Here is a 24,564-nt window from a genome sequence, read left to right on the forward strand (position 1 = left end):
TAATGATACTCATATGGTCTACAGCTCACCCTCTAATGATACTCATGTGGTCTACAACCCACCCTCTAATGATACTCATATGGTCTACAGCTCACCCTCTAATGATACTCATATGGTCTACAGCTCACCCTCTAATGATACTCATATGGTCTACAGCTCACCCTCTAATGATACTCATATAGTCTACATCTCACCCTCTAATGATACTCATATGGTCTACGGCCCACCCTCTAATGATACTCATATGGTCTACAGCTCACCCTCTAATGATACTCATATGGTCTACAGCCCACCCTCTAATGATACTCATATGGTCTACATCTCACCCTCTAATGATACTCATGTGGTCTACAGCTCACCCTCTAATGATACTCATATGGTCTACGGCTCACCCTCTAATGATACTCATATGGTCTACAGCTCACCATCTAATGATACTCATATGGTCTACAGCTTACCCTCTAATGATACTCATATGGTCTACAGCTCACCCTCTAATGATACTCATATGGTCTACAGCTCACCCTCTAATGATACTCATATGGTCTACAGCTCACCCTCTAATGATACTCATATGGTCTACAGCTCACCCTCTAATGATACTCATATGGTCTACAGCCCACCCTCTAATGATACTCATATGGTCTACAGCCCACCCTCTAATGATACTCATATGGTCTACAGCCCACCCTCTAATGATACTCATATGGTCTACAGCTCACCCTCTAATGATACTCATATGGTCTACAGCCCACCCTCTAATGATACTCATATGGTCTACAGCCCACCCTCTAATGATACTCATATGGTCTACAGCCCACCCTCTAATGATACTCATATGGTCTACAGCCCACCCTCTAATGATACTCATATGGTCTACAGCCCACCCTCTAATGATACTCATATGGTCTACGGCTCACCCTCTAATGATACTCATATGGTCTACAGCCCACCCTCTAATGATACTCATATGGTCTACAGCCCACCCTCTAATGATACTCATATGGTCTACAGCTCACCCTCTAATGATACTCATATGGTCTACAGCCCACCCTCTAATGATACTCATATGGTCTACAGCCCACCCTCTAATGATACTCATATGGTCTACGGCTCACCCTCTAATGATACTCATATGGTCTACAGCCCACCCTCTAATGATACTCATATGGTCTACAGCCCACCCTCTAATGATACTCATATGGTCTACAGCTCACCCTCTAATGATACTCATATGGTCTACAGCCCACCCTCTAATGATACTCATATGGTCTACAGCCCACCCTCTAATGATACTCATATGGTCTACAGCCCACCCTCTAATGATACTCATATGGTCTACAGCCCACCCTCTAATGATACTCATATGGTCTACAGCCCACCCTCTAATGATACTCATATGGTCTACATCTCACCCTCTAATGATACTCATATGGTCTACGGCTCACCCTCTAATGATACTCATATGGTCTACAGCTCACCCTCTAATGATACTCATATGGTCTACGGCTCACCCTCTAATGATACTCATATGGTCTACGGCTCACCCTCTAATGATACTCATATGGTCTACAGCCCACCCTCTAATGATACTCATATGGTCTACAGCCCACCCTCTAATGATACTCATATGGTCTACATCTCACCCTCTAATGATACTCATATGGTCTACAGCCCACCCTCTAATGATACTCATATGGTCTACAGCCCACCCTCTAATGATACTCATATGGTCTACATCTCACCCTCTAATGATACTCATATGGTCTACAGCCCACCCTCTAATGATACTCATATGGTCTACGGCTCACCCTCTAATGATACTCATGTGGTCTACGGCTCACCCTCTAATGATACTCATATGGTCTACGGCTCACCCTCTAATGATACTCATATGGTCTACAGCTCACCCTCTAATGATACTCATATAGTCTACATCTCACCCTCTAATGATACTCATATGGTCTACAGCCCACCCTCTAATGATACTCATATAGTCTACATCTCACCCTCTAATGATACTCATATGGTCTACAGCTCACCCTCTAATGATACTCATATGGTCTACGGCTCACCCTCTAATGATACTCATGTCGTCTACAGCCCACCCTCTTTCTTCTCATATCCTCAATAATCTCTTCTCTGCAACATTCTCTCTGCTACCTCCTTATACTGGTGTCCGCTATTTCCAATCAAATTAAAATTTCAATTTCTCTGTCGGCATGCCAACTCTGAATACCATAAAATTGTCTGAGCTCAAAAATCCTTGACACTGTTCTCCTACAAGTGTTTTACAAATCGCATACTACCAATTCTCATATGGGGTGCTGTACTAGGAAAATGTGATCCTTTCTGTTCTACAATTACGAAATGTATTGTTAGACAACGTAGAGTACAGCGGCCACTATTGTCCTCTGGGTCCGTATGGAAGTCCCATTGACCTCCTTATGGACTAGGGGAATGTATAGAGGATGCAAACAAACATCTAACATGTTGAATCATCACCTTGTACACTTAATGCAAATAGGGATTCAACTATACACTCTTCGGAAAAAAAGGTGCTATCTAGAATCTAAAAGGGTTCTTCAGCTCTTTGAACCCTTTAAAGAACCCTTTTTGGTTCCAGGTAGAAACCGTTTGGGTTCTACGTAAAACCCTACATGGAACCCAAAAGGGTTCTACCTGGAACCAGAAAGGGTTCTCCTATGGGGATAGCTGAAGAACCCTTTTGGAACCCTTTTTTCTAACAGTACAGATAGAGAGCCCAGGTGCCATGTCAATGTGAAAACTGATATCCTGTTAGATGTCATCTAGCGTAGCAATGCTTTGTCCTCCCTCTAGCCATCTCTCCCTCTAGCCATCTCTCCCTCTAGCCATCTCTCCCTCTAGCCATCTCCCTCTAGCCATCTCCCCCTCTAGCCATCTCTCCCTCTAGCCATCTCCCCCTCTAGCCATCTCTCCCTCTAGCCATCTCTCCTTCTCGCCATCTCTCCTTCTCGCCATCTCTCCCTCTAGCCATCTCTCCCTCTAGCCATCTCTCCCTATAGCCATCTCTCCCTCTAGCCATCTCTCCCTCTAGCCATCTCTCCCTCTCACCATCTCTCCCTCTCGCCATCTCTCCCTCTCGCTACCTCTCCCTCTAGCCATCTCTCCCTCTAGCCATCTCTCCCTCTCGCCATCTCCCTATCTCCATCTCTCCCTCTAGCCATCTCTCCTTCTCGCCATCTCTCCTTCTCGCCATCTCTCCCTCTAGCCATCTCTCCCTCTAGCCATCTCTCCCTCTAGCCATCTCTCCCTCTCGCCATCTCTCCCTCTCGCCATCTCTCCCTCTAGCCATCTCTCCCTCTAGCCATCTCTCCCTCTAGCCATCTTTACCTCTCGCCATCTCTCCCTCTAGCCATCTCTCCCTCTAGCCATCTCTCCCTCTAGCCATCTCTCCCTCTCGCCATCTCCCTATCTCCATCTCTCCCTCTAGCCATCTCTCCCTCTCGCCATCTCTCCCTCTAGCTATCTCTCCCTCTCGCTATCTCCATCTCTCCTTCTCGCCATCTCCCTCTAGCCATCTCTCCCTCTCGCCATCTCCCTATCTCCATCTCTCCCTCTAGCCATCTCTCCCTCTCGCCATCTCTCCCTCTAGCTATCTCTCCCTCTCGCTATCTCCATCTCTCCTTCTCGCCATCTCCCTCTAGCCATCTCTCCCTCTCGCCATCTCCCTATCTTCATCTCTCCCTCTCGCCGTCTGACAGACAAACAGCACACCCCCTCATTTCTTTGTAGCCCAAAAACTTCACAAACAGAAAGAAAGAAATCACACATACACTCACCAACACAAATGACATGTTAGCTCCTGATCCTGTCTCCTTTAGTAACTCAACATTTCACATCATTCAGATATTTTTTCTTAATAAACGAGGGATTTTGTGAAAATATATTCATTTTTTTTCATTGGTAGAGACGAGGGGGGTACAGGTACACGACACAAACTCATACAATCTCATACTCAGTTCACATTTTCCTGCTGGCTGCCACTCAAAAATAAAAAACATTAAAAAAGGAAATATAAAGAGCATGAACACAACCAGTCAGGATGTTTTCATCTGATTGTCAAACCAATCACTTGAAAAAGCAGTTGACCTTCGCACGTTCATTCAAAATAATTCTAGCATCCTAACAGAGAACTGTGCACCGGCCAACGTTCCTTCAAATCAAATCAAATACTGGTAATGATGGCGCCGGAGGGTAGGGCTGCCGTCTTATCGGCTCTTAACCAACCATGCTATTTTGTTTGTTTTTTCACTTTGTTCGTAACTTGTTTTGTACATAATGTTGATGCTACGGTCTCTTATGAGTAAGAGCTTCTGGACATCAGAACTGGGATTATTCACCTCAAATTGGACGAGGAGTTCTACTTCATTGAGACGGACGCGAGGGATATACTACGGACACCCGACCAGGCCCAGATCCCCGTGATTTGCTGGAAAAGGAAACGTAGGTTTCGCAGAAAGAGATCAGGATGCCTTGTGAGGATCAGGCAACGAGTGGCCAATCTGCCCTTGCCTGTGCGCCTTCTTCACCACACTGTCTATGTGGGTGGACCATTTCAGTTTGCCAGTGATATGTACGCCGAGGAACTTAAAACTTCACCACTGCTGTCCCGTCGATGTGGATAGGAGGGTGCTTCCTCTGTTGTTTCCTGAAGTCCACAATCATCTCCTTTGATTTGTTGACGTTGAGTGAGAGGTTATTTTCCTGACACCTCACTCCCAGAGCCCTCACCTCCTCCCTGTAGGCTGTCTCATCATTGTTGGTATTCAAGCCTACTACTGTTGCGTCGTCTGCAAACTTGATGATTGAGTTGGAGGCGTGCATGGCCACTCGGTCATGGGTGAACAGGGTGTACTTGGCTGGTTTTCCTTTTGTAGTCTGTAGACCCTGCGACATACGTCTCGTGTATGAGCTGTTGAATTGCGACTCCACTTTGTCTCTATATCGACGTTTTACCTGTTTGATTGCCTTGTGGAGGGAATGACTACTCTGTTTGTATTCTGCCATATTCCCAGTCAGTTAAGTGCAGTAGTGCGCACATTCAGTTTTGCGCGAATGCTGCCATCTATCCACGGTTTCTGGTTGGGGAAGGTTTTAATAGTCACATGGGTACAACATATCTTATAAACTTCTTGATGAAATCAGTAACCGTCTCAGTGTACAGCTCAATATTATTCTCAGAAACTACCCGGAACATATCCCAGTCCGTGTGATCAAAACAATCTTGAAGCGTGGATTCCGATTGGTCAGACCAGCGTTGAACAGTCCTTAGCACGGGTACTTCTTGTTTGAGTTTCTGACTATAGGAAGGGTGGAGCAAAATGGAGTCATGGTCAGATTTTCCAAAAGGAGGGTGGGGGAGGGCTTTGTATGCATGAAGTTGGAATAACAATGGTTGAGTGTTCTTCCAGCACGAGTACTACAGTCGATATGCTGATAGAATTTAGGTAGCCTTTTCCTCAACTTTTCTTTGTTAAAATCCCCAGCTACAATAAATGCAGCCTCAGGATTTACGGTTTACCGTTTGTATAAAGTCTAGGTAAGTTCCTTGAGGGCCGTCGTGGTATCGGTTTGAGGGGGGATATACGGGGCTGTGACAATAACTGAAGAGAATTATCTTGGGAGATAATACGTTCGGCATTTGATTGTGAGGTATTCTAGGTCAGGTGAACAAAAGGACTTGAGTTTCTGTATGTTATCACAATCACACCAACAGTAGTTAATCATGAAACATACACCACCGCCTTTCTTCCCCGAGAGTTCTTTATTCCTGTCTGTGTGATGTACTGAGAACCCAGCTGGCTGTATGGACAGGGACAGTATATCCAGAGAGAACCATTATTCCGTGAAACAGAGTATGGTACAGTCCCTGATGTCTCTCTGGAAGGAGCTCCTCGCCCTGAGCTCATCTACTTTATTGTCCAGAGACTGAACATTACTCTGAAGTGGTGTATGGTGTGCATGCCTCCTGAGTCAGATTAGAAGTCCACTCCGAATACCTCTTCTCTGCCGGCGGTGACTTGGAGAAGCCTCTGGGATAAGTTCAATTGTCCTGGAGTGTACGAACAAAGAATCCAATTCGGGAAAGTTGTATTCCTGGTCGTAATGCTGCTCTGATATCCAAAAGTTATGTCCAGCTGTATGTAATAACACAACAACAGCAAAAACGTTCTGGGCTAATATTGTAAGAAATACAAGCAGAGCTTCCATGTCTGTAGGCACCGTCTTACAATTAGCAAGTGGCTGAAACTATCTCACCAGAGGAAGCGCCTTTCTGTCTTACTATACACTCAGCAGGTATACCCATCTAGTACCGGTCGGACCAGTAGTTGTTGTGTAATGCATTTGTTTTATTTAATGACTTTATTATTTAATTCCAAGTCATAATCTCATCTCTGCTGTCTGACAAAAACACAATTTTGTAGTTCTTCAAAGTAAATAAGGCATACTTTTATGATTGCTGCATACCAACTATAAACCCCTTTGATCATGTATTTTTAGGTAGAGATACCAAGCTAAGCAACATCTGCTCTCTATATCCCCTCATGATCGCGCATTATCTCTTCCATAGCAGCCTAAAAGAAAGACAGACCGGACAGGTAGATCAGCAATGGATTATGGTCATTGTAGTTAATTACCACGTTTTATTCGCTAAACTATGTAGAATACGTGTAATAATGGAGCTGTGAGTCGGGAAGCAGGTGCAGGTGAAACATTTAATAAAACAACAAAACCATGAACGAGACAATTCCATGTGGCTACACACCGGTACAAAAGAATTTTACCAACTGGTGAATGAAAATAAGAGGCTGACATATAAAGGGGAGGAAATTATGAAGGTAATGAAGTCCAGGTGTGAGTCATAATGATTAACAGGTGCGCGTAATGATGAATCCCAGGACCGTTGGTCTGCGACGTCGTATGCCAGAGGGGAGGAGCAGGAGAAGATGTGACAATACTGGACTGTTGGAAACTACAACTCTCTACTACATCGCAGAGTTCAGCCTGAATCTGATGTATCTCTAGAGAAACTGTGCATTGAGCTCACAGAATAAAAAAACTAACAAATTCAAATAATTGAACCGATGTCGGTCAATTAGTTGTTCAAAAGCCGAAAAATAACAGAAATGTTGGTTAATAGCTCAGCACTAATGCAAATGTAAGTAAGATTTGAAATGATTATGTTTTAGTCAAATATTAGATATGTTTGGGCGTCTTGCGGTCAATTTGCAGTGTACAAATCATTTTTAATTATGTTCTGGCCCCGACCATCGCTCAAGGAAAAGAAAAAGATCGGTCCGCAGCTTAATCTAGTAATGATCCCTGGTTTAAGGGATATATCAATGAAGAATTCGTCTTCCAGGGCAATATGTATTTCTGTACTCAGCCAGGGGGCAGAAGAATCATTTCTAAACAAACAGGATGGGGCGAAATGCTAGTGCCTGGAAAGCAGTAGCGTGCCGTGGGCCTGGCGCCTGGGCCTTCAGTGAGGTCCTACACAGTCCCACCCGAATTAATCCACCTGTTATTACCATCATTTAGATGCCATGGCTCTAGACACTATACATTTAGACAGAAACGCAGTATAACCAGGCATTGCGTCACCTTGAAATTGACATTTTTTTCAGAGAATTGCAGGGGAAGAGTACAATACAGTACAGTTCAACTAATAGGCAAGAACATAGTCGAGTGCAACAGAGTTATATTAATATTCTTCTTCTATCCATTTCTGGTCCACAAACTTTGAGCTTTAAGTCCCCAAAAAAATAAATACAGTGTGTTCACTAAACAGCGCATTGTCGCACCCAAAGCAGTTTCACCGTGATGATAAAGACACATAACTATTCACTGAAAATAAAAGAAAACAAATAATTTGCAACATAGGCTATTTGCCATTTTATTTTGTTAATATATAGGCTATTTAATATTAACGAAATAAAATGCGAAACATACATACACATTTAATAAAAAATAACATGCATTGTATGCCTACTCACCAAAGACTGATTATTAGACAGTTGCGTGCGCTTAGGGGATCGTGAGAAAAATGCTGCAAGGCCATTGAGGTTGGCAAAGAAGACCTTGCATTCTTTAAGCTTTGAGGCTCCTTGAGTCAGTACTAAATTTAGTCGATGTGCATAGCAGTGAATGAATAAGGCCATCGGTGCCCTCTCCTTAACTTTAGCCTGCACCCCATTGAGTCCAGATGCCATGACTGCTGCGCCATCAAAACACTGTGCCACAACTTTATCCAGACTACATTCATTTTCCTCCAAGAAACGGAAAATAAGAGCGGCAATGTCATCAGCTCGCTTGCCGCTTGTCACATCTTCAAACCGGATAAATCGCTCCTTGACTCCCGTGTCCGTCACATAACGCAGGACGAGTGAGAGCTGTAGCTCCACTCTGGTGTCCCCAAACGTTTTCAAAAGCACCATTGCTTGTAAGTGCCCAGCCGTACTTTGGTGTCTCGTTGCTGCCTTGGTTAGACAACTCAAGTTTGCAAAGCCAGTGTGGCTCCAAACACCAAATCGATCACTTGCAAATAATAGGCATTCCCAGCAGTACAGTTTGCAGTGCTTCTCGGAGCCTGTGAGCCATTGACAGCGCTCATAGTTGAAACTTTGAAAGTGGCGAACGAACGAACCCCTTTCCCGCCTGTGACAGGCTTTGTGGCGTCGGGCGACCTCTCCTTACAATGTCTAACTTTTCTTGAAAAGTTCGTCTTGAGAATGGCGTTATAATTATATCCTCGACCAAATCGATATCTTCTCCTCCTTCCGCCATTGTGGGTTCAAAGAACAGTTTAGGTAGTACGCAAATTAATTCGTTTATCAAATTCAGTTTCCTAGATCTGCATAGACCTGCCCATAGGACCTGCCTCTCAATATTGGTAATCCAATCAAAAGACGTGGACGCCCTACGCCTGCTAGCTGGCTCCTGTGTAACACTGGAGCCAGCCAGCAGGCGTACAATAGCCAACTCTAAAGCTGATTGGTTGACACAAAATTTTAATTTCCATTCACTTTAAGCTACAAGCGCCTGCACTGTTGATTCTGAAGGCCTAAGAGCAGATTTTAGACCCCTGGCAACACATGATGGCTGAATATGATTGGATAAAAGATCTAACATAAAGACCAGCCCTCCAAATCTCAACCTGGGGCTGGAAGCAGTGCAACCAAGAGGAAAGCTATGAAATGAAGAGTATAACTCTTACTCTGGGGAATAATTTAATACATATTTGTGGGAAAATATATTTAAAAAAAAAAAATTATATTCTGATGATGTTTAGGCCAGCAGAGAAGGCCTTGCAGGCCCTGACGGCCCACCACTGCTGGAAATACAATTTAAACTTGTGTCCTCCTACGTCTTTCCCTCTTTGTTAATTTTGCCATAACTTGCCATATACTATACATTTCGTAACCTCACTATGAACTGTATCCCAATATCCAGAAGGGGGAGACATGGGAAGCATTGAACTATAGAAATTCAGCCATGGCAATATATTCATTTTGACAATAGATATTCTGCCGGTTAAAGCAATTGGGATATTCCATCTACTGGGGCAGATTGAATTGATTGTAGAGTTCTGTTAAAGTTCTGCCGATGGTTTTAACAAAGAAAGAACATATATTTACTCCCAAATATTTAAAATGGGAAATATTGTAATTTATGAAATGATAAAAAAAACAATGTTTTACTGGGTTTCATCTCTTGATACATCCACATAAACCATTTCACATTTCACCTTTTAAAAACAAAACAATCAACTCATCAATGTGAAAAAAAAGTATCAACGCCATAATGCTTTATAATGTAATTACAGTATAATATTGCTGTACACCATCAGTGCCTGGTAGACTTGGATTTGAACTTAAAATGAATGGCATTGTAGCAGATCCCCTCTAGAATGAGACTTCAAAGATTCTTCCAGGACACCAATGTAATGTGGCCACAGCACAGCTACAAGAGTAGACAAACCAGCACAGCAAATATGGATGGATGTACAGTACAGACAGTCGCAGAGTCTTTCTTGAGCATATAAACCCAGTGACATAATTATTGGCAAGGATATTGTCATGCTAAATTCGATTAGTAAAACCAATGAACAGCTGATTGCCAATCTGAACTGTGGCAGAAGCAAATAATCTGTTAATATGAAAAGGAACACCGTCCGGACAGGATACATGGACTGTGTACCAAATAACACCCTATTCCCTACATAGTGCATTACTATTGACCAGACTAGGGACCCTGGTCAAACGTAGTGCACTACATAGGGAATAATGTGCCATTTGGGATGCAAGCAGAGACTCCTTATCCGGATCCATTACAGTTTAATTATACAGCCTATTGTGCCCTTTCAAACTAGAGGAGGACGATATCCTCTTTATCTCTGTAGCGTTGATCAAACTTGCAGGAAGAGGAAGAAGGACTCACAGCGTTAGTTATCATAGAAGTAACATAAAAGCTGAAGTGAACTTGAGTGGATACCCTGTATGATATTCAAAGTCTGATGTATGAACCAGTCCTACATGACTTGGCGGTGGTGGGTCTTCTTCACTGAGCAATATGACTTACAATAGAAGCCATACAGATGTACTGTCTTCATTTGATCACTCTGTTGTTCCTGCGCAGCAGGAAATGCAAACTTGTAGTGCATTCGTTTTTTTCAAAGGCTTCTAAAGTTTGTAATTTCCACTAAACATTTTAGACTTGATTTTCCCTAATGAAAAATGTGTCAACCCCTACAAATATATCCATTAATTATAATACACATAATAATTCACATTTCCTGTTGCTGCAGGATTATTGTCCTGCTGTGAGCAACGGATCAAATTAAGACAGAGCACATCTGTATGGAAGCTAAAGTAAACTTGAGTCTCCTGTTGTGTGATTTGATATTTAGACCTGAAGATCAAGGTGAGGTGATGATGGTGGTTCTCTTCTTTCAGAATGTATCCACGTTGTCAAGGGCAGACCTAAACATTGTCTATATGGTTGTGTATAAGGCTAAAACCAATATCTCATTTAAAATGGCTATAATGATTGAGGCAGAAGCCATTGTATTCACTTGAGCAGCTTCTTGATCCTTTATCCCACACATGCATGTACGCACGCACACACCCACGCACCCGCACACTGATCTCATCATATCTCGATCAGACTCTCCTCCTCCTCAGGTTCTGGCTCGGCTGCGGGAGCTGGCTCCTCGCTCTCCACCTCCTGTCCTTCTGCCTCCTGGGATTCTGCCTCCTGTCCTTCTGCCTCCTGTCCTTCTGCCTCCTGGGATTCTGCCTCCTGGGATTCTGCCTCCTGGGATTCTGCCTCCTGTCCTTCTGACTCTGTCCTTCCAGGCCGGTAGACAAAGTAGTACTCCTTGAGGGGCTGACTGTGGTGGAGACTGGACTTGATAGTGAGGGGGAACTCCTCAGGGGCCAGGAGTTGGTGGTGGCCCTCCACCAGCACACTCAGGCTGTAAAATAGAATAGAACAGAATAGAATTGAACAGAACAGAATAGAACTGAACAGAACAGAACAAAACAGAATATAATAGAATAGAACAGAACATAACAGAATACAACATAACATAATAGAATAGAACAGAACAAAACAGAATAGAATAGAACGGAATATAATTGAACACAACAGAATACAACATAATAGAATAGAACAGAACAAAACAGAATAGACCAATATAACAGAATAGAAGAGAACAGTAATCAACAGAATAGAACAGAACAGAATAGAATAGAACATAATATAATGGAATAGAATACAACAGAACACAATACAACAGAATACAACAGAATAGAATGGAACAGAACAGAATATAATATAATATAATAGAACAGAAGTGAACATAATAGAACAGAATACAACAGAATATAATAGAAAATAATAAAATTGAATAGAATGGAATAGAATACAACAGAATACAACAGAATATAATAGAACAGAATAAAATTGAATAGAACGGAACAGAATAGAACAGAACAGAATACAACAGAATATAACAGAACAAAATAGAATAGAATGTAATATAACAGAATAGAATGGAATAGATTAGAACAGAATAGAATAGAATGCAATAAATACTTTCTTTTCATTTTGTGAGACAGGGTTAGCATAAACATATTGGCATGCACAGGGTCAGCCATGGAGCAACGCCCCTGGATGGAGAGAGCTGTTTTGGAGTGGTTAAGTGCCTTATTCAAGGGCACAACGGCAGGAGATTGTACCTGTAGGACTCTGGCTCTGCCACCTCAAACTTGTCAGCACACTGGGCACACAGGTCCTGGGCTGTGGTGTTGGGGCGGACCCTCAGGGTCTTAGTGTTACACCCCGCCTCCAGGAATGACACGTTGATGAAGTCCTGCAACGGGACAGAGCAGAAAGAGGACATGAAATATCATATGACAATTTGTTTTATTGTCAACATAATGGCAATACAATTTCAAAGAATACTGATATAGTCATAATGATAAAATATCAAAATACTGCAGTGACATTTTCTATTCTATTACTCTGAGTCCAGCATGACTGGACTACCGTGCCTAGTTCAGGGGGGTCTCCTTTCCAACCTTAACCCTAACTCTAACTCTGGCCTTAACCCCAACCCGTATCCCTAACCCTAACCCTCTGTGTGTGCTACCCTAGTGGTACTGACCTGAAAAGATGAACGTGACACGCTGGCTTTGTTCAGGGTGCGTCTCTTCTCCCAGCGGTGGATAGAGTTCTGGATCTCCAGACTGAGCTGCCGTGTCACCACCTGCTTCTCATAGTTCTTTATGTGCTCCAACACTCCATACGTAGTCGTCAGGTAGTAGGAGCCTGGTGACACACACAAGATAGTCATCATTATGAGGCACATACACTGCATATAACCTTGGTACTATGTGTGCATCAGTGCTGTTATGTGTGTGTTTGTATGTGTGTGTGTGTGTGTGTGTGTGTGTGTGTGTGTGTGTGTGTGTGTGTGTGTGTGTGTGTGTGTGTGTGTGTGTGTGTGTGTGTGTGTGTGTGTGTGTGTGTGTGTGTGTGTGTGTGTGTGTGTGTGTGTGTGTGTGTGTGTGTGCGTGTGCGTGTGTGTGTGCGTGCGTGCGTGGATCGAATTTAGTTTGTCCCTACCCTCTCCTAGCTGCAGTGCAGGGTCCATCAGCTCCATCATGTACTCCACATCCAGTAGCAGGAAGGCCATGTTGCTCCTGGCCAGGACGTACATCAGCACCGGGAGGAAGTCATCTGCACCATGGGCTCTCCCTGCTGGAAACGTCAACCACCATCTTAGTCAGTTCACCTGACAGTCAGGTATTTGTGAGGCAGTAATGATCAATCAACATCAACTTCAATCTCCTCTCTCAGTCAGGTATTTGTGAGGCAGTAATGATCAATCAACATCAACTTCAATCTCCTCTCTCAGTCAGGTATTTGTGAGGCAGTAATGATCAATCAACATCAACTTCAATCTCCTCTCTCAGTCAGGTATTTGTAGACACTGGTGTCGTCCGGCAGTAATAATCAATCATTATCAAAGTCAATCTGCGCTCGTAAACTAGCCCTGATTTTCAAGCTTTCTGACTTTCGTTTGGAGATAGTGGACTCCTAATTAAAAAGAGACTTGGGAGGATGGCATCGTGAGACAACTCTTACGCTAACAAACAACATAACAAAGTTCATTATAATTCAACCACCAAAATCTGCCCAGCAACAAAGACGGCTCCTCACCTGGACAGCCTATAGACATGGATTCATAGATGATCTTGCAGGTCTTAAGGAGCAGATCAATCTTCTTCTGAGGGGAGTATTCCTGGTGGAGGGTCATCAACTTCAGCTGGATCTAAGATAGATGGACGGACGGACGGACGGACGTATGGATGGATAGATGGATGGAAAGATGTACTTTGTTAATTCCTGACGGGAAATTCATGTCATACAGCAGCAGACAAAACCCACACTGTACAAGACAAAAACAGAATGCAGGGTCAGGGGCCATGTTAAGGTGAGTGCCCCGGTCAACAGTAAAGCACTACATAGGAACCATTAAGGGACCATTTCAGATGCAGCCCATTACTGTCTACCTTCTCCATGACAGGGGTCTCTGGGACGCTGGTGGAGATCCCCAGTTCTGTGGTGGTGGTACCCAGGACGACACTCTGGTTCTCCCTCAGTCTCTTCAGACAGCCGTCCCTGGCGTGGATGTCTTTCAGGCCTGAATACACAGCCTCCCTCAGAGGCTTCAGCATAGCCTTACACAGGGCAGCCTCAATAATCACCTCTGGAGAGGAACATGACAAAACACACTGGTTAGAAATCAGTGGGCACCATTTCTAGTTGAGAAGAGAGCTTGTTGCAGGCAGCTACGTATTGATTTGACTTTATCTTAGATTCCCTGTCTACTCTATGCGCTCTGACTAATGTATTTCTGCCTGCAGTTATAGTTCTTTATGGACAAAAGATAACCAAATGTTTATTAATTTAGTCTGAATATGATCCCCACTTGAATATATACAGTATTTATACGCACACTGTGTAAGAAAACCTGACATTCAGCATTCACGCTGGAGGAAAAATAAGTTATTATATTTAAGCAGTAAGGCCAGAGGGGGTGTGGTATATGGCCAATATACCACAACTAAGGGACGTTCTTAGGCACGAAGTGGCATCTGGACATAGCACTTAGCCGTGGAATATTGGCCATATATCAAAACCCCCCGAGGTGCCTTATTACTATTATAAACTGGTTACCAATATAATTAGAGCAGTAAAAATAAATGTTTTGTCATATGGTCTGATATACCACGGCTGTCAGCCAATCAGCATTCAGGGCTCAAACCACCCAGTTGATAATGATCCAGAGTCTATTGACGCACCCGTGCGTCCATCTAAGTAACGTCATTTTAAAAATCCCCATCAAATTATGCAAAATGCATCATACAGGGATGATTTCTGTATTTTCAAAGTTACATATCTTGAAAACTTGATTGCTGACAAGCAAAACATTTGTCAACAATGAACTAATGAAACAAATATCAAAATATCGTTTTTGGGTGGAGTTTATCTTTAATCTAGAGAGTTTTTTGCATGGGGTGTGTCTCAATCCACCACATCCGCCTACACTATATTTACAAAAGTATGTGGACATCCCTTCAAATTTGTGGATTTGGCTATTTCAGCCACACCCGTTGCTGACAAGTGTACACATCCATGTAAATGTCTGCCCTGCTAGAGCTGCCCCGGTCAACTGTAAGTGCTGTTATTGTGAAGTGGCAATGTCTAGGAGCAACAACAGCTCAGCGTGAAATGGTAGACCACACAAGCTAACAGAACAGGACCGTTGAGTGCTGAAATGCGTAAAAATCTTTGGTTGCAACACTCACTACCGAGTTCCAAACTACCACTGGAAGCAACGTCAGCACAAGAACTTTTCGTCTGGAGCATCATGAAATGGGTTTCTATGGCTAAGCAGCCGCACAAAAGCCTAAGATCACCATGCGCAATGCCAAGCGTCGGCTGGAGTTATGTAAAGCTCATTGCCATTGGACTCTGGAGCAGTGGAAACGTGTTCTCTGCAGTGATGAATCTCGTTTCACCATCTGGCAGTCCGACAGACTAATCTGGGTTTGGCGGAGGCAAGGAGAATGCTACCTGCCCGAATGCGTAGCGCCAACTGTAGAGGTTGGTGGAGAAGGATGGTCTGGGGCTGTTTTTGATGGTTCGGGCTAGGCCCCTTAGTTCCAGTGAAGGGACATCTTAACGCTACAGCATACAATGACATTCTAGACAATTCTGTGCTTCCAACATTGTGGCAACAGTTTGGGGAAGGCCCTTTCCTGTTTCAGCATGACAACGCCCTCGTGCACAAAGCAAGGTCCGTACAGAAATTGTTTGCCGAGATTGATCTGGAAGAACTTGACTGGCCTGCACAGAGCCCTTACCTCACCTTTGGGATGATTTAGAATGCCGACAGCGAGCCAGACCTAATCGCCCAACATCAATGTGCCCGACCTCACTAATGCTCTTGTGGCTGAATGGAAGCAAGTCCCCGCAGTAATGTTCCAACATCTAGTGAAAAGCCTTCCCAAAAGAGTGGAGGCTGTTATAGCAGCAAAGGGGGGACCAACTCCATATTAATGCCCATGATTTTGGAATGAGATGTTCGACGAAAAGGTGTCCACATACTTTTGGTCATGTAGTGTATGTCGGCTTATTAGAATATTATCCTCACTTGCATATATACTGCATTTATATGTAAGAAAACCTGACATCCAGCATTCACGGTGGAGGCCAAATAGTTTGATATTAAACGCAATTCAACCATCAAAATGTTAACAGTGACAACCCTCATAAACAACCATGTTGTCTGTCCCTGTTGTAATTTCACAGGTGTCACTAGAAAGTCTCATTTCCAATGCACACAGCGAAGACTGTGATATACAACTGTCTCCTGTTTGACAGTAAATAAGGGGAACATGTCACGCATGTTAATTTGAAGATTAGTGAGAACTGAAGCATTCATGTGATAGAAAGTGTTCATGTGTACGTACACATGTCTGTAAGTCGCTTTGGATAAAAGTGTCTGCTAATGGAATGTATTATTACTATTATTAAGTTATTTATATAGCCACGGCCAAGTAGAAACTGTATCAGACAAATAAAATGAAACTTTTTTTGGGGGGGAGGGGGGTGTCTCAAAATAAGGAGCAAGAGGAACTCAGTATTTTGAGTGTGTAAAGAGTCTTGAAAATGGTGTGTCTAACGCTGTGTATTGACAGATGCATGTTGAGTATATCAAGGAGAATTAAGCATGCCCAGGGAATCGAACCCAGAATCCTTCCATTGCAACGCTATGCTCTACTAACTGCAGTAACTCTAAGATTACAACTGCTAGACTATGTTACTGTATCTAGCCTCTAATTAGACTGTATCTCACCTAATTTGTCCTCTGTGTAGATGTTGGGCTCCAGTAGGTTCTGTAGCTCATTGCTCTGGATAAGGTAACTCTTCAGCTGGGTCATCATCTGCCTGATCTCCTGCAGCAGCTCAGTGCTGGAGCTGTGCTTCCCCATGGTCTCCAGGATATACACCCTGGGGTCAGATACATACATTGATTAGTACATCAAGGGTGTCCAAATCGATTACAAAATTAGGGACATTGAACAAATGTAAATTACATTTTCCATTGCCCATTAGACAGAGATATGAACAAGATTCAGTTGTGAGTCAAAATATGTGTGACCCTAATCAGCCCTAGCAACCATCAACTAAGCGATTCTGAAACATCTGTGTTGAAATGGATCTTCTACCTGTAGTCCTTCACCAGGGTGCCGAAGTAGGAGCTCCCGTCCCTGGACAGCTCTAGGATTCTCTTCTGGAGCTTGTGGTCGATGTTCATGAAGTTAGTGAACACGCTGGAGAGGCGGTGCTTGGCTCGGTCCAGCATGATGGTAGGGGTCCTCTTCATCGACACCTGGAGGTTATTATTGATGTTTAATGATAAGTGTTTTATTTTGATTGTGTTACAGGAAAATGTCATACAGATTCACATACAGTAACAAAGTCACAGAGGCAATTGAATGGGTACAGAAATGAAGCTTTTAGTTAGGTTACTGTATGATGTTAGTTATACAGTTCATAATAATGTTAAATGGGAAGTCAAGGGGACTTCCTGGTGAAATAAATCAATTAAGATATATGAACCTTGGTGTTGTTGGTCCCAGCGGTCCCACCGGTCCCACCGGTCCCAGCGGTCCCTACAGCCCTGCTGGCCACAGTGTCAGCCTCCTCCTCTGTACTGCTGGTGGAGTAGGAGTCATGTTCCAGGGCAGGGAAGGCAGCTTCACCATCAGGGGAGTACAAGGACACATCTGTCCCCCTGGCCTCCCCCACGTGGATGGAGGTCGGCCTCGAGGCAGGCGAGGGGGTGCTGGAGTTCTGGGGGGTATCAGATGATGAATTGATTGACAGAAGTCCTCCACTTATCACATTTCGGGAGAGAGGACTGGTGGGCGTGAACTGAGAGGGTTTCTTCTTCCTGGGAGGCGGGACTGGATGTGCGGCCCTCTTCGTCAGTGGGGCTGTAGCCACGGTAACAACCTCACTGATGTTTGAAGCCCCTGATGTCCCTTTGTTCTGCAGTGTCTCTGTCTCACCAGCATGGGATTCCACTCCTAACTTCTCCTCTGCCATGTTAGTGGTGTCATCGATGCAGACCAGTGAAGCAACAGGCACTGGACCAACACCGCCCTCCTGTCCCGGGATTGAGGGACGGTTCTCTGAGGGTTTCCGCCGAAGGGGTACGAGTGGTATCCTGTGTGGGGGTGGTCGGGGTGCTGGGTGTTTCTGTCCTGTTGTTCCTCTGTGCGGTGACAGTGGCTGTAGAGACTGAGTAGCTGCTACTGAGTCAGTAACAGTAACTGACACCGCTTTCTCCAAGACGAGTTGAGAAGCAGCTCCCTCTCCCTCAGTGTCTTTGCTGCTGTCTCCTTCCGCTTTCTGACCTGCTGCCTTGGCTATTACTGTTCGCGGTGGCGGTGGAGACCTGGGGGAGACACTTTCCCCTCTGGCACCCTGCTTAGCCCCCTGTGACAGAATCAAGCCCTCTGGGACATTTGGGGGCCTGGGTGGGGGGCGTTTGAACATGGGGGGTACCTGCACCTGCACCGGGCCTGGGGTGTTCAGACTCTGGCTCCTGTGGATGGGAGCTGGGACGAGGGTGGAGGCCTCCAGGCTGCTGCAGTACTCCTCGATGAAGATGGGGTTGATGTACCACAGACGGTCATTACTTTTCCCGGTGGACAGCTGGATCTCACAGGACGAACTGCTGTGGTCCTGACCCTGGTCATCACATTTGACCATTTCTGAGGCGCTGTGAAGCTGAGAACCCCAGAAATCTGTGAGGAGAAAGAAATAGTTCATTGTGATTACTGAGAACATTTCAAAGTAATGCTTTATTTCTGTGTGCTGGTGATCTTTTTCATAGAGGTGAGAAAGAAAGAGTTACCAGTCCACCACCAGTAAGAGTTACCAGTCTACCACCAGTAAGAGTTACCAGTCTACCACCAGTAAGAGTTACCAGTCTACCACCAGTAAGAGTTACCAGTCTACCACCAGTAAGAGTTACCAATATACCACCAGTAAGAGTTACCAGTCTACCACCAGTAAGAGTTACCAGTCTACCACCAGTAAGAGTTACCAGTCTACCACCAGTAAGAGTTACCAGTCTACCACCAGAAAGAGTTACCAGTCTACCACCAGTAAGAGTTACCAGTCCACCACCAGAAAGAGTTACCAGTCTACCACCAGTAAGAGTTACCAGTCAACCACCAGTAAGAGTTACCAGTCCACCACCAGTAAGAGTTACCAGTCTACCACCAGTAAGAGTTACCAGTCTACCACCAGTAAGAGTTACCAGTCTACCACCAGTAAGAGTTACCAGTCTACCACCAGTAAGAGTTACCAGTCTACCACCAGTAAGAGTTACCAGTCCACCACCAGTAAGAGTTACCAGTCTACCACCAGTAAGAGTTACCAGTCTACCACCAGTAAGAGTTACCAGTCTACCACCAGTAAGAGTTACCAGTCTACCACCAGTAAGAGTTACCAGTCTACCACCAGAAAGAGTTACCAGTCTACCACCAGTAAGAGTTACCAGTCTACCACCAGTAAGAGTTACCAGTCTACCACCAGAAAGAGTTACCAGTCTACCACCAGTAAGAGTTACCAGTCTACCACCAGTAAGAGTTACCAGTCTACCACCAGTAAGAGTTACCAGTCCACCACCAGAAAGAGTTACCAGTCTACCACCAGTAAGAGTTACCAGTCTACCACCAGTAAGAGTTACCAGTCTACCACCAGTAAGAGTTACCAGTCCACCACCAGTAAGAGTTACCAGTCCACCACCAGTAAGAGTTACCAGTCTACCACCAGTAAGAGTTACCAGTCTACCATCAGTAAGAGTTACCAGTCCACCACCAGTAAGAGTTACCAGTCTACCACCAGAAAGAGTTACCAGTCCACCACCAGTAAGAGTTACCAGTCTACCACCAGTAAGAGTTACCAGTCTACCACCAGTAAGAGTTACCAGTCTACCACCAATAAGAGTTACCAGTCCACCACCAGTAAGAGTTACCAGTCTACCACCAGTAAGAGTTACCAGTCTACCACCAGTAAGAGTTACCAGTCTACCACCAGTAAGAGTTACCAGTCCACCACCAGTAAGAGTTACCAGTCTACCACCAGTAAGAGTTACCAGTCTACCACCAGTAAGAGTTACCAGTCCACCACCAGTAAGAGTTACCAGTCTACCACCAGTAAGAGTTACCAGTCCACCACCAGTAAGAGTTACCAGTCTACCACCAGTAAGAGTTACCAGTCCACCACCAGTAAGAGTTACCAGTCTACCACCAGTAAGAGTTACCAGTCCACCACCAGTAAGAGTTACCAGTCTACCACCAGTAAGAGTTACCAGTCTACCACCAGTAAGAGTTACCAGTCTACCACCAGTAAGAGTTACCAGTCCACCACCAGTAAGAGTTACCAGTCTACCACCAGTAAGAGTTACCAGTCCACCACCAGTAAGAGTTACCAGTCTACCACCAGTAAGAGTTACCAGTCTACCACCAGTAAGAGTTACCAGTCCACCACCAGTAAGAGTTACCAGTCCACCACCAGTAAGAGTTACCAGTCCACCACCAGTAAGAGTTACCAGTCTACCACCAGTAAGAGTTACCAGTCTACCACCAGTAAGAGTTACCAGTCCACCATCAGTAAGAGTTACCAGTCTACCACCAGTAAGAGTTACCAGTCCACCATCAGTAAGAGTTACCAGTCCACCACCAGTAAGAGTTACCAGTCCACCATCAGTAAGAGTTACCAGTCTACCACCAGTAAGAGTTACCAGTCCACCATCAGTAAGAGTTACCAGTCTACCACCAGTAAGAGTTACCAGTCCACCACCAGTAAGAGTTACCAGTCTACCACCAGTAAGAGTTACCAGTCTACCACCAGTAAGAGTTACCAGTCTACCACCAGAAAGAGTTACCAGTCTACCACCAGTAAGAGTTACCAGTCTACCACCAGAAAGAGTTACCAGTCCACCACCAGTAAGAGTTACCAGTCTACCACCAGTAAGAGTTACCAGTCCACCACCAGAAAGAGTTACCAGTCTACCACCAGTAAGAGTTACCAGTCCACCATCAGTAAGAGTTACCAGTCCACCACCAGTAAGAGTTACCAGTCTACCACCAGTAAGAGTTACCAGTCCACCACCAGAAAGAGTTACCAGTCTACCACCAGTAAGAGTTACCAGTCTACCACCAGTAAGAGTTACCAGTCTACCACAAGTAAGAGTTACCAGTCCACCACCAGTAAGAGTTACCAGTCTACCACCAATAAGAGTTACCAGTCTACCACCAGTAAGAGTTACCAGTCTACCACCAATAAGAGTTACCAGTCTACCACCAGTAAGAGTTACCAGTCCAGCACCAGTAAGAGTTACCAGTCTACCACCAGAAAGAGTTACCAGTCTACCACCAGTAAGAGTTACCAGTCCACCACCAGTAAGAGTTACCAGTCCACCACCAGTAAGAGTTACCAGTCTACCACCAGTAAGAGTTACCAGTCTACCACCAATAAGAGTTACCAGTCTACCACCAGTAAGAGTTACCAGTCCAGCACCAGTAAGAGTTACCAGTCTACCACCAGAAAGAGTTACCAGTCTACCACCAGTAAGAGTTACCAGTCCACCACCAGTAAGAGTTACCAGTCCACCACCAGTAAGAGTTACCAGTCTACCACCAGTAAGAGTTACCAGTCCACCACCAGTAAGAGTTACCAGTCCACCACCAGTAAGAGTTACCAGTCCACCACCAGTAAGAGTTACCAGTCCACCACCAGAAAGAGTTACCAGTCCACCACCAGTAAGAGTTACCAGTCCACCACCAGTAAGAGTTACCAGTCTACCACCAGTAAGAGTTACCAGTCCACCACCAGTAAGAGTTACTAGTCCACCACCAGTAAGAGTTACCAGTCTACCACCAGTAAGAGTTACCAGTCTACCACCAGTAAGAGTTACCAGTCCACCACCAGTAAGAGTTACCAGTCTACCACCAATAAGAGTTACCAGTCTACCATCAGTAAGAGTTACCAGTCTACCACCAGTAAGAGTTACCAGTCTACCACCAATAAGAGTTACCAGTCCACCACCAGTAAGAGTTACCAGTCCACCATCACTAGGGCTGAACTCTGACACTATTATCGTCAGATAATTATATTTTTATTTTCACAAAATAACAAGCTTTATCAAAGACAACTGGTTGATGATGAGCGATCAGTATTCACAATGCAGAGAGGAACTAAATACATTAGACTATAAAGGGATCTTTGTTCTATGATTAATTGGGAGGGGTTTGTTTCCTAGCTATTAAAGGAGGAAGCTAGCCCATATAGCACACACACACACACACACACACACACACACACACACACACACACACACACACACACACACACACACACACACACACACACACACACACACACACACACACACACACACACACACACACACACACACACTGTACTTGTGCGTGTGACATTAAAACTTGAAACAAACACACAGTCCACACACTGTTGAGACACTTCACCTCCATTTCACTCACAGGGTCTTTCTCTAGTCAACCTTGCCTGAAAGTGATATAATGACATGCTACAGAGGTGTTCAGAATTTCCCACTACCTACCTGAGCCTAATGTCGATATCATCTCTATATCTTCGTACTTGGTTGCTTGGACGATGATCTGAGGCAACCTCAGGGTGCAGGGTAGAATATCCCTGGAAGATAATTAATCAAATCATTATTAATTTATTATAAAAAATATTTTCAAGGGCGAGATGTAGGATCTTCATTTGATCAGCCGGTTGCAGGAGAACATTCCTGTAATTCAGGACATTTTAAACGTGTAGTGTATTTGAGGTTGAAAAAGGCTTCTGAAGTTTCTAATTTCCACTTTGAAATTTCAGACTTGATTTTCCCTTATGAAATATGTATCAACCCCTACTAAAATGTCCATGAATTATAATCCACATAATAATTCACATTTCCTGATGCTGCAGGATTATTTTCCTGCTGTATCAAACTGGCTCAAATTAAGATCCTACATCTGTAGGATCTGCAGGATAGTCTTGTCTTGTCGGCTGACACAGTAGATACTACAGGATACTATATGTTGAACTACAAGATCTGATGGGGATAGTCTTGTCTTACCGGCTGACACAGTAGAAGGCGATGAGTTTGAAGATGTTGTCAAAGACCAGAACAGACCCTTCCAGGTAGATCACTGGTAGAGGAGGGAGAGGGTGTTATAACACAATATTATATGAATACTGACATTCTACATCAGAATGATCTCTTAGTCATGCAGTAGAGATAGATTGGGACCGAGAGGTTGCACACATGATTCAAGAGATGAAACTGCAAACATACTTTTCAACAGATCTCTCTCTCTCTCTCTCTCTCTCTCTCTCTCTCTCTCTCTCTCTCTCTCTCTCTCTCTCTCTCTCTCTCTCTCTCTCTCTCTCTCTCTCTCTCTCTCTCTCTCTCTCTCTCTCACACACACACACACACACACACACACACACACACACACACACACACACACACACACACACACACACACACACACACACACATCCCTATGCTGTGACCATGGTCTGGTGAGCTCAAAGTAGCAGGAAGTCCTGTAGTGTCAACATCCAGCCCAAGACAGGAAGCTTGTGGTCACACAGCACCCTCACCCTCACACCCTTCTCCCCCACAGGAGTCATACATAGAGCTTGTCACATAGAGCAGCTGTGTGGATGGATGGACTAGCATAATGTGTTCTGTATGTGTAGATGGATGGGCTAGCATCACGTGTTCTGTGTGTGGTTTGATGGCTGGGCTAGCATCATGTGTTCTGTGTGTGGTGTGATGGATGGGCTAGCATCACGTGTTCTGTGTGTGGTTTGATGGCTGGGCTAGCATAATGTGTTCTGTATGTGTAGATGGATGGGCTAGCATCATGTGTTCTGTGTGTGGTGTGATGGATGGGCTAGCATCATGTGTTCTGTATGTGTAGATGGATGGGCTAGCATCATGTGTTCTGTGTGTGGTGTGATGGATGGGCTAGCATCATGTGGTCTGTGTGTGGTGTGATGGATGGGCTAGCATCGTGTGTTCTGTGTGTGGTGTGATGGATGGGCTAGCATCATGTGTTCTGTGTGTGTAGATAGATGGGCTAGCATCACGTGTTCTGTGTGTGGTTTGATGGATGGGCTAGCATCATGTGTTCTGTTTGTGTGGATGGATGGATGGATGGACTACCACCATGTGTTCTGTGTGTGGATAGATGGGCTAGCATCATGTGTTCTGTATGTGTAGATAGATGGGCTAGCAACATGTGTTCTGTGTGTGGTTTGATGGATGGACTAGAATCATGTGTTCTGTGTGTGTGGATAGATGGGCTAGCATCATGTGTT

At 44.4% G+C, this 24,564-nt stretch overlaps 1 protein-coding gene across 1 annotated transcript in view; it reads right to left on the reverse strand.

Annotated features, from left to right (window-relative positions):
* Positions 1–6,742: 6,742 nt before the first annotated feature.
* Positions 6,743–24,564, reverse strand: part of rin3 (Ras and Rab interactor 3) — a 36,740-nt gene continuing 18,918 nt past the window's right edge. Inside the window, exons 4-14 of the mRNA XM_071382103.1 lie at positions 23,312–23,384; positions 22,787–22,878; positions 17,746–18,938; positions 17,352–17,515; positions 16,979–17,133; positions 14,127–14,323; positions 13,774–13,885; positions 13,177–13,311; positions 12,716–12,879; positions 12,288–12,421; positions 6,743–11,521 (exon numbers count right to left, since the gene is read on the reverse strand). Of these exons, the coding sequence (XP_071238204.1) occupies positions 11,197–11,521; positions 12,288–12,421; positions 12,716–12,879; positions 13,177–13,311; positions 13,774–13,885; positions 14,127–14,323; positions 16,979–17,133; positions 17,352–17,515; positions 17,746–18,938; positions 22,787–22,878; positions 23,312–23,384 (2,744 nt within the window). The 3' untranslated portion in view covers positions 6,743–11,196. The remainder of the gene's footprint in view (positions 11,522–12,287; positions 12,422–12,715; positions 12,880–13,176; positions 13,312–13,773; positions 13,886–14,126; positions 14,324–16,978; positions 17,134–17,351; positions 17,516–17,745; positions 18,939–22,786; positions 22,879–23,311; positions 23,385–24,564) is intronic.

This window comes from Salvelinus alpinus, chromosome 34, assembly GCF_045679555.1.
Source record: "Salvelinus alpinus chromosome 34, SLU_Salpinus.1, whole genome shotgun sequence".
NCBI lineage: Eukaryota > Metazoa > Chordata > Actinopteri > Salmoniformes > Salmonidae > Salvelinus > Salvelinus alpinus.